General features: G+C 50.8%; 1 protein-coding gene across 1 annotated transcript in view; it reads left to right on the top strand.

Moving 5' to 3' along the window:
* Positions 1 to 15,555, top strand: part of Col23a1 (collagen type XXIII alpha 1 chain) — a 295,946-nt gene that overhangs the window by 215,282 nt on the left and 65,109 nt on the right. The window contains exon 3 of the mRNA XM_021212924.1: positions 14,378 to 14,422. Coding sequence (XP_021068583.1) covers positions 14,378 to 14,422 — 45 coding nt within the window. The remainder of the gene's footprint in view (positions 1 to 14,377; positions 14,423 to 15,555) is intronic.

Below are 15,555 nucleotides of genomic sequence, written 5' to 3' on the forward strand. Positions count from 1 at the left end.
AGGAGTTTCTCCCCCAACAAGACATAAAGAACGGACACTGAAGATATGGGAGAAACGGCTCGGTGGAGTGAGTGCATCTGGGCAAAGAGAGACAGGCAGAGCAGCACACAGAGAGAAACCGAGCCCAGTCTGAACCTCGGCCAGGCAGCTGTGTGTTCCAAGAATGGCGAGACCCCATATTGTAAAGGAAACACCACCATGAGATTTCCAGTAGGGAAATATCCTCCTGACCATGCGACAGCGAATGCAAAGCAGAAGGCAAGAAAGGAAACGGAGAGACACAGGATCGAGGCTGTGCACACCCATGCACAGAGAAGACAGCACTGGGCCTGGGGGAACAGAGGCAGATGGGCTGCAGGGCCTGAGTTGGGTGAGGTTGCTTACCCCTCACAGCTACAAAAGTGGAAGAAGAGTGCTCGCCTCATGGTGCTGCTAGAGGGTCTCAGTTCCTACACACACAGTTTAGAGCAGAGACGACGCTCTCTGAAATAGGACTCACTGCCCTTGGTACGGCAGTAAGTAGACAGAAATGGGGGGTGTGATGGGTCTGCCCACACCCTTGGGGCTCCTGGGTATGAGGCAATGCTGACAGACTCTGGGGGTTCATTTAGAGGTTAGGAGTGAGGTCTTTGGCTTAGTCTGCTTAGCCCCCCCCCCCCCCCCCCCAGAGCTGGTGAGGGGATCTGTATTTTCTCTAGTGATTGGAAGGCAGAAAGGTCTTGAGGCTTTGAGCCTTATTGTTGCCGTGGTCAGATGGCTTCAAGCCAGTGACTAGGACCCTCTGGGTCAATTTTCTGCTTCAGGAGAATGGGGGGAGGTATCGCTTCTGCCTCNGGCAATGCTGACAGACTCTGGGGGTTCATTTAGAGGTTAGGAGTGAGGTCTTTGGCTTAGTCTGCTTAGCCCCCCCCCCCCCCCCGCTACTAGAGCTGGTGAGGGGATCTGTTCTGTCTCTGCTGATTGAAAGGCAGAAAGGTATGGAGACTTTGAGCCTTAGTGTTGCCGTGGTCAGATGGCTTCAAGCCAGTGACTAGGACCCTCTGGGTCAATTTTCTGCTTCAGGAGAATGGGGGGAGGTATCGCTTCTGCCTCAGAGGAGCCTGTGACCATTCAGGGAATGCATTGCGTCACACAGTCCTTGCCAGGAGTGCACATCAGAGTCGTCCTTGTCAGGATGGTAGGAATAAAGAGCAATGAGTTTAGAACCAGGATGGGGGTAAGGGTGGGGGAGGGGCGCTGGGTTGGCGACCCAGGAAGCACGTGTTCAAGTGTGGGGACGTGAGTTCAGATCCCCAGCCCCCACGTATAAAAGCTAGGTCCGGTCTCAGGTGCCCTATAATCCCAGTTCTGGGGTGGCAGAGACAAACGGACCCCTGGACCTCACTGACCAGCTAGCCTAGCTGAGTGAGGGAGATCTAGGTTCAGTGAAAGGCGCCTCCTCTCATAAAATAAAGTGGGGAGTCACAGAGATGACTCAGCAATGAAGAAAGCACACTGCTCTTCGGGGGAACCTGAGTGGGGTTCCCAGCATCCACATCAGATGGCTCACAACCACCTGTAACTTCAGCTGCAGAGGGACCTGATACGTCCAGCCGCCACAGGCACTCATGTGTACATACTCATACCACACACATACACAAATACACAAACACACACACACACACACACATATACACACACACACACTTAAAAACAGTAAAAATAAATCTTTAAAATAATGAGGTAGAGAGCTATTAAAGAAGATACCCCATCTTGACCTCTAGCCTCCACATCAGGCACACATATGTGCCTGATGTGTACATGCATGCACCACAAAGTAGAGATGAAAATACGGCTCAGTGATAGAGCATGTGTTTAGCATACATGAAGCCCTGTGATTAACACCCCCCCATGCTGATATTATAAATTAAGTAAATTAATACAATGTTATGTAACAAAACCCATTGGATAAACTGTATTGTGTAAGTCATATGTCAATAAATATGTTCAGGGAATTACCCTGTGGGTAGGTAACTCAGGGTAGAATGGTTTCCTAGCATGTATAGGCCCTAGGCTCCACCCTCAACGCTGGAGAAAAAAAAAAAAAAAAAAAAAAAAAAAACTGCAGCTGTTTGACCACATGAGCCTATGCACCAACCAGCCCATGAAAGAGGAGACAGCAGATCCCAGCCCTGGGCACACAGGACCTCCAGGAACAAGAATGAAGAGATGGGGAGTGAGAGCTTTAGAGTTACTTCTGAGTAGCCAGGTCTGACACAAACTGGCCAGCTTTCCAGCGCTGGAGCTTCACCAGAAATCTGGTCCTCGGCTCTGTCAAGATGTGAACCACTCAAGGCCCTGTGTGGGGCACAGCAATAGCCCAGGGGAACAGGAAAACTAAGCAGGGTGTCCATGTCAGCCAAGCTGACCACCACTCAAGGGTTTTTGGAGGGTTGTGGTTTGCAGGCACCTCAGCACCCCAGTATCTGAAACATAAGTCACACATGCTCCGAACAGCGATCTAGCTTCCGCCTGGGTGTAAGGCCCCTTGGGAAGCCACACCCGTGAGCCCACAGACACGAACACATGAGGTTCTGGAGAAAGAAAGGCCATGCCCCCTGGTGAGCAATGGCAGGGGTTTGGAATGGAAGGAGGATGTTTAATGTGTTCGGGGCTGTGATTGGGTTGGAGGAAGAGCCTCCAGGTTTGGTAGTAGATGTTGGTGTAATTGTAGCAGATTGTTGCTGGCTTGTTGAGGGTTGGTTTGTCTTTTGTGGTCGTGTGGTGCTGAGGATCAAACCCAAGGCCTTCCATGTGTTAAACTGCGTTCTTCCACTGAGCCATGCCCACAGCCCCAGAGGAATAGCATCACGTATCTTTGTAGACTCATTATGGATGACAAAACTAAGTGTGCATTTCAAAGGAGCTCACAGAGAAGACTCCACATGTTCTCAGCTCTGAGGTGGATGTGACCCAGTCACTCTGACCTGATCATGACAGAACACTGGCTGTCACACTAGCCCCTGACAGGTGTCGTTCATGGTGTGTCAACTTAAAAATGGTATCAATCTTTGACTGGGGGTGTCACTCAGTAAAAGTGTGTTCCCAAGATGTACAAGACCCTGCGTTCATGGCCAGGGAGATGGCTCAGCAGCGCCCACTACCTCACAGCCTCAGTTTGATCCCCAGGACCCACATGGTGGAAGGAGAGAACAAACTCATGGAAGCTGTCCTCTGACCTCCACAAATATGCCTTGGTGTGTGACACACCCACCACGATACACCGAGATTTGGTAAAGGTTTATTTTTATTTTCAACTATGTGCATGTGTGTATGCACACGCGTAGGCTGGTAGACTTGGGTGCAGCGCCTGGGGAAGCCAGAAGAGGGTGTTAGATCCCCTGAAGCTGGGTGGGGTTGCTAACGGTTATCAGCCTCATAGTGTGAGTGCTGGAAACCAAACTTAGGTCCTCAGCAAGCAGAATACACTCTCAACCTCTGAGCCATTTCTTCAGCCCCCAAACTAAATAACTATTTAATGACCCTGTATTCAACCCTTATATCACACACACACACAGCTTTAAGAAAAACTAAGCAAGCCAGGCAGTGGTGGCGCACGCCTTTAATCCCAGCACTTGGGAGGCAGAGGCAGGTGGATTTCTGAGTTCGAGGCCAGCCTGGTCTACAGAGTGAGTTCCAGGGCAGCCAGGGCTACAAAGAGAAACCCTGTCTCAAAAAAAAAAAAAAAGAAAAGAAAAGAAAAGAAAAGAAAGAAAGAAAGAAAGAAAGAAAGAAAGAAAGAAAGAAAGAGAAAAACTAAGCACGTAAAACAAATAAATGCTTTAATAAAGATAAGTAATTGGGGCTGGAGAGATGGCTCAGCGGTTAAGAGCACTGACTCCCCTTCCAGAGGTCCTGAGTTCAAATCCCAGCAACCACATGGTGGCTCACAACCACCCATAATGAGGTCAGATGCCCTCCTCTGGAGTGTCTGAAGAAAGCTACAATGTACTAACATATAATAAATAAATAAATCTTTAAAAAAAAAAAAAAAGATAAGTAATTGCCGGAAAATAAACAGGACTATATGACACAGACCCCCTAAGGACAGGATCCTTTAGGTGGTCCAAATGTTCAGGAGCAGGGGGAGTGCCAGGCAGATGTGGCCTGTACAAAGGCCCTGAGGTAGAGATATGCAGACAGGCTTAAGCAAAAGTCCTCTGTAGGGATGGGGTAAGGAGCTGTAGGTGGCAATGGGCATTACTGAACCTCCTCCTTACAGTTGCCTGTTAGGGGAACTAACTTCCCTTGTTCCCCAGGAAGCCCTTCAGTCATTGGCATACCAAACCAGTCACCCCAGAGCCTTCGAAAGCTCTCCCTGACTCCTGAGGAGCACAGGTTAAAGGGTGTGAGCCCCTTCCCCTTGGAGAGCTCTGTCCCCCTGACCCAAAGAGCCAGGAGTCCCAAGTTTAGCACCAGAGGGCTCAGAACCAGATTGTACACACTGAGTGGCCAGCCGTTCTCTGACCGTCACTCCCTAAGCCCACCTTCTCCATGATGCCTCCAGCCATGCACCTCACCTGCCCCTTTCTAGAACCATCTGAGCAGGACAACAGTGGCGTTGTGAGGAATTCTCATGAAAATCAAAGCTCAGAGGAATGGCCTGGCCTTTTAAGTTATGTAAAAAATAATAATAATAATAAAATAAAAATAAAAAGCTTTCCTCTCTCTGACAGCAGTAAATCCTAGCCTTCCTTAGGTTCGGGAGTGCAGGAGCCCACATGTCAGTGATTACAGCTTCAGGGTGAAGGAAGAGTTGAGGAATTTGGCATCTTCGGGGTGTGCTGGTTTATGTGCTTCTCTCTGGAGCCTGTTTTCCGACAGGAAATGGATCCCAGAGGAACCATGAACCCTAGCGAGGGCTCATTGTTCTCACAGATACATCGAGAACCTTGACCCCCAACCCACCACCACCTGCCACCTGAAGCAACATGGCGGTGACCAGGTGGCACACCCCAGCTTCCGGCAGCATCACCCTTTGCCTGTACCCAGGCCCTCAGACATCCGTATTGACCTGATTCAGCCACAGACACACACCTCTCTCTAAGCTGGCCCCACCAGCCCCTTCCCGTCGGGGACCCTCCAACCCTTCCTTCTCACGGCCTGGAGCTCTGTGGGAGGGAAAGGTCACGGACTTTTGGGTCGTTGCGAAGCTCTTCAGTCTCTCTGCAGCGAGCTGCTTGAGCCCAGGGAGGAGGGAGAGGCTCTGCACACCCTGAGAACTGCCCGTTACCAGGTGTCTTGCTGCATTTTGTGCTGGCTGAGGCTCGGAGTTATCTGTGTCATAGCTGTCAAAGCCGAAAAGTCCAGGATTCAGGGACACACACCAAACCCGAGGAGGGACGTGTAAGGGAAATGGTGGGAGGAAAGACAGGTTCCCATTTATGACAAACGTCTTCTACACTATTAATCGTAGTCACTTCTCAGGAACCCCACCTCCCCACACTGTTGTACTGAGCACAAGGTCATCCACAGCCCTTGGCTACCCCTATGAGACACCATCAGTCATTTAAAGAGACATTGAGGGTCTCTGCTGTCAACTCAGGGGTGGGGTCTTCCACCAGAACAATGGTGCCCGTGCACCTCTGTGGTCAAAAGCACTTACCCTAGTGCCACTATGGTGCTCTGGGTGCCACCACACTGGTCCAAAGTTTCATTTACGCTCTCTTCCTCCTTCCCCACTTTTTTAAAGATGGGGTCTCACGTAGCCCAGGCTAGCCTCAGACTTGCTCTCTATCTGTAAATAGTCTTGAATTTCTGATCTTCCAACCTCCACCTCCTCAGGGACAGGGTTACAAGCACATTCCACCGTGCTTAGTGTATGCGGAGTTGAGAATCAAACCCAGAGCTTCGCGCATGGCAGGCAGGCACTCTAACAGCTGAGCTATACTGGGAATTCCTACCAGACGCTTTGTCTGTGCTCTCTAGATGGGGTATTTCATTCTTTGCCCTAGGACTGTAGCATAAGCGACAGTCAGTCTCCCTGAAAAGGGGGAGCTTAGGGGAGCAAGGGCAGTGGAGGCTAGACCCGTATTCCCGACCAGCCCTAACACTTGGACGCAGCATCTCACCTTTGGTCCTCAGAGTCCTTGAAGCCAAATGCCCAGCACATAGCCTGTCCCGGCTCAGCATCCATGAGCGGCAAACCCCCCCAACCCGTGCTCTCTGGACACGCTCCTCCCACTGAGACCATTTGCAAGATGGCTCTGGGGTCTCCAGAGGACATACAGGGGGTTGTATGAAACAAGGCTGGTGTGTCACCCCTGTAAATAATGTGTCTGGAATTGCAAGACTCAGCCCACAAAACGACAGGCATTTGGGATGGCTTCAGGAAGGTATGCCCCAAGGGCCTGGGGCCGGTCCAGGTCTCGACACTGCCCACGGCATGTGGTCTCCTAATGAGATATTCAGTCCACCAGCCTGAGAGCCATCCCTGGGCTACTTGCTTTCTGTGTGGCTTCTGGCATCTTTAAAAATAAATAAATAGCAAATGTCAAGATGTGGTTATAAAGCACATGGACTCTTTGGATCACTGCCCCTAACAAGCATAGTCTCTGGTAGGAGGGAGTCAGGCAGTGGCTGGGAAGCACAGGATCATGGTCCAGTTGGCATGGCTCCTCACATTCCTAGCCGGGCAACCCCACAGAGTCAGTTCATTGCCCCATGCCTCAGTTTATTCATCTATAAAATGGATATTAGTGAGTAGCAGCCTTTCTCCTAGTGTTAGTGTGAGACACTCATGAGTTTTCATAGAACTGATATTGGCGCAGAGCTAACACTATATAAGTGATCCCAGCTTCATCTTGCTTGTACTAAACACTGTCAGGCTACGGTGGCTGGCTGGTTCCATCCTTTTCTTTGGAGAAAGTGGCTATGTCCACATCTGAAATCTTTTGTAAATGTGAGGTTGGGGGCCAGCCACCCACCCAGCCCCTCTTGATTTGAGCTCCAGTCATTTATTACTAAATAGCACAATGTCCAAGTGAGTTTTCCAGTCGGGTCTGTCACCAGCCTGGACAACATCCCTGGTTCCAGACAGTCATGATGAGGTTGTGGTATCTGTTTCCCAGCAACCAGGGGGGTGCGGTGGATGATGGGAAATGAGTCCAGAGGCCTGAAACCTTTGGAAAGAACTGGGTTTTCAGAGGAAGAGGCCGGGATTTCGTTGTCCAGATGGCACTATTGCCTTCGGTGCTGGCTGAGTCTGAGCTAGCCTGCCAGCCAGCAAGCCTCCCTGGGAAGAGCAGGGACCCAGCTCCACCAGGGGAATCTACGACTATACACCTGCTCCACACCTCCAAGGAAGAAAGCCCACTAGAACCGAGGCAACGGAGCTGCCCACGTCTGGGAAGGAGTCAACAGCTCGGCCTGCCCGAGGCGCAGGAAGCAATGATCTAGGGCGAGGTTGTGGGGAGGGGGGTTGTTTGGTCAGTTTAAGGATTTTGTTTTGGGGCATTCTGTTTGGGGGCTTTTTGTTATGGTTAGGTTTTCAGTCTGGGGGACAGGGCATCACTATGTAGACAAGATTGGCTTTGATTCATAGAGATCCATCTGCCTCTGCCTCCTGAGTGGAGGGATTAAAGGCGTGCACCACCGCATCCAGGGCTAGGGCCAGGTTTTTAATGACTTTGTCTTAGAAGCACAAATCAGGGACCTCCCTACCTCCTCTGCTCAGGGACCACCCCACAAATGGCCCAGGCAACCGCAAGGACCTGTCAGCTAAAGATCAAGCGAGGGTGATTCAGAGCTGCCTCACGCCACCGCTCTCCCAGAGTCCTGGCATGACAAGGAGATCCTTGGTCACAGTGGGATGCTCAGGGGATGGGTCCCTGTCTTAGTCAGGGTCTCCGTTGCTGCAACAAAACACCGTGACCAAGAAGCAAGTTGGAGAGGAAAAGGTTCATCCAGCTTACACTTCCACACTGCCGTTCATCACCAAATGAACCTGGGGCAGGAACTCCACGCAGAGCAGGAACCTGGAGGCAGACACTGATGCAGAGGCCATGGAGATTGGCTTGCTTCCCTTGGCTAGCTCAGCCTGCTTCCTCATAGACCCCAGGACCACCAGCCCAGGGATGGCACCACCCACCATGGGCTGGGGCCTCCTCAATCAATAACTAATTAGGAAACTGCCTTACAGCGGGATCCTATGAAGTCATTTCCTCAATTAAGTCTCCCTCCTTTCAGATAACTCTAGCTTGTGTGTCAAGTTGACACGAGAGCAGCCAGCACAGGCCTGAAATCTCACAGACCTGGGCTCAGATCTTAGTCTGCCATTCCCTCTGTGTATGACCTTGGGATGCCACTATCTTCCCTGACTGGAGTGCACACTGTGACTGTGGCAGCCGACAGCATCACCTAGTCTCCATCAGGACAGACTGTCACAGCCTGGGATCGCTGAGTTTGTTTTGTTTGGTTTTGTTTTCCAACATGATATAAACAATACAGAATTGCTACTAACATATCACCTGCTTCCAGAAAGAACCTTCATCCTGTTGCAGAACTAAGTCTGTACTCTCCTGGCTCCAAAAGTCCCTACTACACTCTCCACCCCTACCAACCTGACTTATCTAGGATCTTTGTGCAATTGGAGTCAGTTGTTATTTAAGTGTGTGTGTGTGTGTGTGTGTGTGTGTGTGTGTGCGCACATGTGCGCATGTGTTCACATGTATCCATGTACACATACACGCATGCACCTGAGTGTGGAGGCCAGAGATAACTTCTGGTGTCTTCCTCAGTTGCTCCCCCGCTTTTCTTTAGTGTTTCGAGACAGGGTTTCTCTGTGTAGCCCTGGCTGTCCTGGAACTCACTCTGTAGACCAAGCTAGCCTTGAACTCACAGATCCTCCTGCCTCTGCCTCTGCCTCTGCCTCTGCCTCCCAAGTGCTGGAGTTAAAGGCATGTGCCACCATCACCCAGCTATTGTTGTTTGAGTTTTTTAATTTCGTGATATATATTTTATTGTTTCCCCTCCCCCAACTCCTCCCGGGTCCTTCCCATCTCCCTAGGCCACCCAACTTTGTATTCTTTCTTTCTGTCTCTCTCTCTCAAAAAAAAAAGGGGGGGAAGGGGGGCAAAAAAACTGAAAAATCAAAACCAAACAAAACAAAAAAAAAAGCCAATGAGACACAAAATGCCAAGCAAAACAAAAGACACACACATAACTGAGTCTGCTCTGTATTGGCCAGCTACCCTTAGGCAGGGGACCTGTCACTGATATACCCAGTGACACTCCACTGGAGAAAATTGATTTCCCCTTCGCCAGTGGATACCAACTGCAGATAGCTTCTTGGTCTGGGACCTCATGTCTGCTTTTCCCTCTCAGCCCTGAGACTGCCTCTCTAGCTATGCACAGGTCTTGTGCACGCTGCCACACTCTCTGTGGGTTCATAGATTCCATCATCCCTGCTGTGTCTTGGTGCCCCTCACCACCTGTGGCTCTGCAGCCTTTCTGCCTCCTTGTCTGCCTCCATCCCTGAGCCTTGAGGAGAGGGCTTTAGTGAAGACACCCACTTAGAGGTGAGTGCTCTGGAGTCTCTCGCTCTCTGCACATTGTCCAGTTGCGTCTAAGTCAGTTCCCGTCTTCTGTAAGAACCTTCTCTGATAAGGACTGGGGGAGGCACGGATCTGTGAATATAGCAATATAGCCATCAGGAGTCACTTTAGTGCTACGCTCCCTTAGCAGAGTGATAGCATTAGGTTTTCCCCTGGACCCATGTCCTAGCTAATCTCAGGTTCTTGGTCACTTCAGCAGTGTCAAGTGTGGGTTCCATCTCATAGAGTGAGCCTTAAGTCCATTTTAAGTGGATGGTTGCTCCCATAACATTTGTGTATTACGTCAGTATATCCTACAGACAGGTCACAGTGGTGGATCATATTGTAGTTCGGTGACATCATGATGGCCTCTCTCCTCCAGCAGTGTGCAGAGTGCCTTCCAACATCACGCACACTGGTCACGAGTGAAGCTTTTCCTTGCTCAGTGACATAGTGTTGCCTTCAGCAATAGAGCGGTACCATCAGGACTCACTTTCTGAGACCGGTCCTCATTGACCTGGAACTCGCCAATTCATTTAGGCTGGCTAACCAGAAGCCCAAGGATCCGCCCATCTCTAACTCCCCGGCACATCACCACATCATCACCACACACAGCTTTTTAAGTGACTTCTGAGTCACCAACACACCTGGATGTTTGCCTAGGTCCTGATAACCCAACTCAGATCCTTATGGCCACATTTTTTTTTTTTTTACTCTTTTGAAACTGTCTTGTTTCCGGCAGCACGATGTCCCCAAGGCTTATCCATGTTGTAGCATGTGTCAGAATGTCCTTCCTGCTTACGGCTGAGCTCGTTATGGTATGAGCTACCCTTGCTTACCCACCCTAGAGAATGGGCTGTGGCTCAACCTAAAACAGGAAGGAAGTCATTTCACCTCTGGCTGTTGTGTCTGCGACCGTTTCCTTGGTTTCTCTAAGCCTCTGCTCCAGTCTCACCCCCACCTGTAGAAAGAAAAAAGGAGAGAGACGGGAAAAAGTCTGGTGGAGAACTGTTGAACAGATTCAATTTTTAAAACTACACAAAAGTTCCTGCCCCGTGGGAATGTCAGAGAGAAGATCGAGCCAGCACTGGGGGCTGAATGGCCAGGGAGTGGCCTGGTCACTGAGTCTCTACTCAGCCCAGCTAGGTGACTGGCGACTCTACAAGAGACCATCAGTAAGTCAGGCGCTGATGGAAATGTCATTCGGGGAGGTAGACATGGGGAGATTTAGGGGCTCGTGTTCGAGGGGAAGTGAGGGAAGTTTGAAGTTTAGGGTCCCCCTTTGGAATTGGTCAATGGTATGACTTCTCCAGCCCAACCAAAGATAAAATTTCTGCATTAGAAATTTCTATAGTAGTGTCCCTTTTGGCCCTTGGGGACAAATCGGTTCAATGGATAGAATACTTGCCTGGCATCCACAAGGGCTCTATTCCCAGCACCACACAATCCAGATACGATGGTGCATGCCTGTAAATCCTAGCATTCGGGAGGTAGAGACAGGGAGATCAGAAGTTTAAGGTCAGCTTTATATAGCAAGTTCAAGGGCAGCCTGGACTGCCATGAGATCCTATCTTTTAAAAAATGATAAATAAATAAATAAATAAATATTTCCTTGTGTCGGCCCTTGAACTCCTGGAGTTAGTTAATGTGGCCACGGGCATCTTGAGTTACTCAGGATGTTATTCTAAGTTATTCCAGGGCCTGGGATGGCATGTGTCACACCAGAAACCTCGGGGCTGCATGGAGCAATCCCACTCCTCGGCTGCGCAATAGCTTTGGAATGCTCAGCTGCTGCCTTCCGATGCCCAGGTCTGCAGATGGGCAGGGATTAGGGACACAGAAGAGACCTCTGCTTCCCATAGGTTAGCCCCGCGCTCCTATACTCAACGAGGGACTAGGGGCTCGAGTTGAAGCTCACCAGGAGAGCATTTGTTTAGCCTGTGTGGGGTCCTAAAGCCCAGCATCAGAAAAAAAAAAAAAAAAAAAAGACAAGGACAGTGCCAGTACCGGGACCTGGCCCCTGCCCACAAGATGAGAGCTGCTGAGCCTCTCCGCATGCCTGGGGGGGCAGAAAATACGTTTACACGGAGACCTATGCCCAGGCATGGCCCACTCACCCATCGTCATGAAATGGGGAAGAAATAAGAGCAGAAACCACCCCCCTCCTTACCCAACCCGGTGGTTCTGTGTCTGCTCTAAGGCCTGGAGCTTGCTGGATTCCCAGGCATGCCTGTGGGGTGCATGTGGTCCAGGGTAACTGAACTTGGCACAACACAAGGTTGTAAACTTAAAGCATTGAAACTGCAGGGCATTGGTGGCACACGCCTCTAATCCCAGCACTCGGGAGACAGAGGCAGGCGAATTTCTGAGTTCATCAAGGCCAGCCTGGTCTACAGAGTGAGTTCCAGGACAGCCAGGGCTACACAGAGAATTGAAACTGTTGGAGGGAGGCATTTTTTGGTAATTTGAGTGAGTGGTTGTTGGGCATTTGATCCATTGACAACATTGTATGGCAGTGTCAAGATGTTGGACGCAAATAACTAGCAATTATCTGAAGAGACTAAATGGGAGGAAATAAAAGAGGTACCCATCGTGCCTCTCTTTGACCTTCCCTCTGCCAGCATCCCATCCCAGGCTGAGAGCTGGAGACAGACACAGAGCTGTATGAGAGGCTGTAAGAGGGACTGTTGGGGACAGAGCAGAAAGGGCAGATGCGGGGGGGGGGGCGGGGGAGACAGAGAGAGAAATGAAGCCACAGTCTAGGTTGGGAGTGGGGGGTAGAGGGCACAGCCAGAGGATTCTGGGATGCTACCCAGCCAGCTTCTTGGGCATTGGTGAGGAAGCAACTGGAAGGAGAGTCCGTTTGGGTGCGCGTTGTCTCCCCTTAAAGCCGAGCATCTGAAGAAGAATCTTAGAACAAAGGGTGGACCTGTTGGCCACATGAATGAATCACACAAAAGTCTCCAGAACCTGGCTGCCACCGGCCCTAGGCTGTTTCCAAGCAGGCTCCTTCTTCTCCACTTGGGCCCTTTCATCTTCGAGTGACAGCCAGTGTGTCTGTAGCCCCACAGGCCCTGTATGCTTAGCGACATCCCAGCTTGGGCCTGCTGGGAGCTTTGCACAAAGGGCCCCGGAGGCAGGGCACCCCACCCTGCCTGGGCAGTTGCCTAATCTGTCGCACCCGTCTCTATTGGGCCTACTGCCGAACCATGCCACCCAGAAGAGCCACCCAGACGAATCCATTCGTTCTGCCACCTCAACAAAAGCAAATGTGGCCTAAGTTAACCCAGACAGGGAATTTTATACTCGTGCCCGGCAATGGCCATTGAAATGCCATGGTGCTCGTTCAGCCTCAGGTCTGCACATAGCCTGATGTGTCTCCCACTTAGACCTCCTTTCCTGCCACGCCTCACAGCTCAGCCTTTCTCTGGCCTGGCAAGAGCCCTCAAGGCTCTGTGGGTGAAAATTGTGTCTTCTCCCTCCGCAAGCAGAGGAACATGGCCCCGTGCGTGCTGATGGGCTGCCATCCCCACATACTCTCCCTGAGAACAGAAGCATCCACAGAGGACGGAAGGCCACCAAGGATGCCGAGTCGTCCCCCCTCCACCACCACCCCCCCAGACATCAGGGCATAGTTATTCTATGTGGCTGGCTCACAAGGTTCTCAGATGCAAGCAGCCACACGCGGGGCACAGGAAGGAGATAAAGAAACGAGTGTGGGTTACGGTGCTCAGACATCCTCGTGGAGATCTCAAGGAGACTGGAGTGCAGGTGCCAGCGTAGAGACACCCCCACACACTTTAAATCCCATGCAGGTGCTGGAGTCAGGGCCTTGCCGGGATAACATGTCAACAAGGTCCCCCTCAAACTTCAACACGAACTCCGACTTCAAAACCTGTGTCAAAAAAAAAAAAACCAAACCAGGGCCTAAATCTTTGATAGAAGTTTCTGTCCTAAACACAGAGCTATGGCGTGGCATGTGTTTGCCTCTTTTGCGGTTTTTCTCTTTTATTTTTAAACACACAGTCTCACGTAACCCAGACTGGCCTCAGAGTCAATACAGCCATTGATGACTTTGAAGCTCCTGGCCCTCTTGCCTCCTCTTCCCTTGAGCTGAGACTAGAGGCCTCTGCCACAGTGCCTGGTGTGCGTACTGCTAGGGATCAAGTCCATGGCTTCACGCACGCGAGGCAAGCGCTCTGCCAACTGAGCAACTGCCTCAGCCCTGTGTCTACAAGCCTTGAGTTTCGCTCAGCTGTTCTGACCAGAAACCCCCAGCTGTGAAAAGAAGTTAAAGGGACAGCGTGGTGCCTGTGGTTGCCAAATTTAACCTGTCATACCCTGACTGTGACAGCACTGGTTTTTAACCGTGTGGGTCTTGTTTCATTTTACTGAGCAGTGCAAAGCATTGTGGGAGGGGAGGGCTTTGTGAGAACACGTGCACCCTTGGCTTTGTCTCTCTCCCAAGTCTGAAGTTTATCCTCTGCAAGCTCTCCCACAGTAGGTGTCACGGGAGCACCTCTGAGCTTGGGGAGGATGGAGGAATGAGTAATGAATGACAGGATGGGGAGGAATGTGCAGTGAGACCTGAAAGAGCAAAGACAGAGCGTGGCAAAAGCGAGAGGGATCTCCCCGCTCCTCCATACCCACCCCCGGCTCCTTCCACCAGCCCCAGGCAGGCGCCAGGGTACTCTGTGGGTATGGGCTCCGTCTACTCCCCCAGTGATAGGAAGTGACAGGTAGAGGCCATGTTCAAATGCCCTGGCTTCCCTTCTTAATGAATCTATCCTTGTTCTCCTGCTTAGGTCCCCCTGGGCGGCGTGGCAAGCCTGGACGAAGAGGAGACCCAGGTGAGTCCTGGTTTTTTTAGTTCCTAAGCCAAAGCTAGGCACACCATGGACCCTGCACCCAAACGGACGCGCCAGTCATCTATGTCCATCTATGTCTTGGTCCTGGATCATATCTTTCTTCTTGAGTGCCATCTACTATCGCTGGGCCATCATGCCTCATTCCACCTCTCCTTGGCTTCTTGGCATCCACCATTCCCAAACTAGATGTTCTATGTCCTCAACATCCTCCCTGAATCCAGCCTTAGAAACTCAATTCTTGATCACCCATCCTGAAGCAGCGGCCCTCTAAGTCAGCAGACAGAGACCCCGCCAGCTCTCCGCCATGGGACCTCCACACGACACTGTTTCCTGCAGATCTCAGCTCCTTCCCAGACCCTGCCTCTCCTTCCTTTGGCAGGGCCATCAGGCTAAGGTTTCACCACCTTCCTCCATGCAAACCCCAGGCGTCCCTGTCCCCACAGCATCCTTCCTCCCATTACACCCATTACATCCAAAATGAGCTTCCTCTACAGAGCCCCTCACAGTTTCACCTTCCCCACCCAAATCGTTTTGTTTTTGCTTTTTTGTTTGTTTGTTTGTTTGTTTGTTTGAGGGTGTAAAACTGAATGCGCTGATCAAAATGAGCATCACATTATTAATACAGAACAAACAAGAAAAGCGGGGCAAGATACATCCATAGTTACAATGACACAAGACAAAGGATTGAATACATGAAAAGACCAGGGGGTGGGACCAGGCAGCTTGAGGAGGAAGCCAGGTGCAAGGCTACTGGATAGTTAAACCTCACTGTCAGGGGTCCCCAGTAATTCCTCCATTATGCTGTTCCTTTGGGCCTAGCAGAAAAGCCTGTTTTGGGGGGGTTCTGCTAATGCAATACCACAACCCCCCAATTTCCTAGGCCTTGGTAAGATTTGTCCTGAGCTTGGCTCTGTTCTTTGTAATGCTTAATTCTTATTATTATTTTCTTTATTTACATTTCAAATGCTATCCCAAAAGTTCCCTATACCCCCACCCCACCCCTGCTCCCCTACCCACCCACTCCCACTACTTGGTCCTGGCCTTCCCTTGTGCTGGGTCATATAAAGTTTACAAAACCAAGGGGCCTCTCTTCCCAATGATGGCCGATTAGGCCA

The sequence above is a fragment of the Mus pahari genome, chromosome 14 (assembly GCF_900095145.1).
Source record: "Mus pahari chromosome 14, PAHARI_EIJ_v1.1, whole genome shotgun sequence".
NCBI classification, from domain to species: Eukaryota; Metazoa; Chordata; class Mammalia; order Rodentia; family Muridae; genus Mus; species Mus pahari.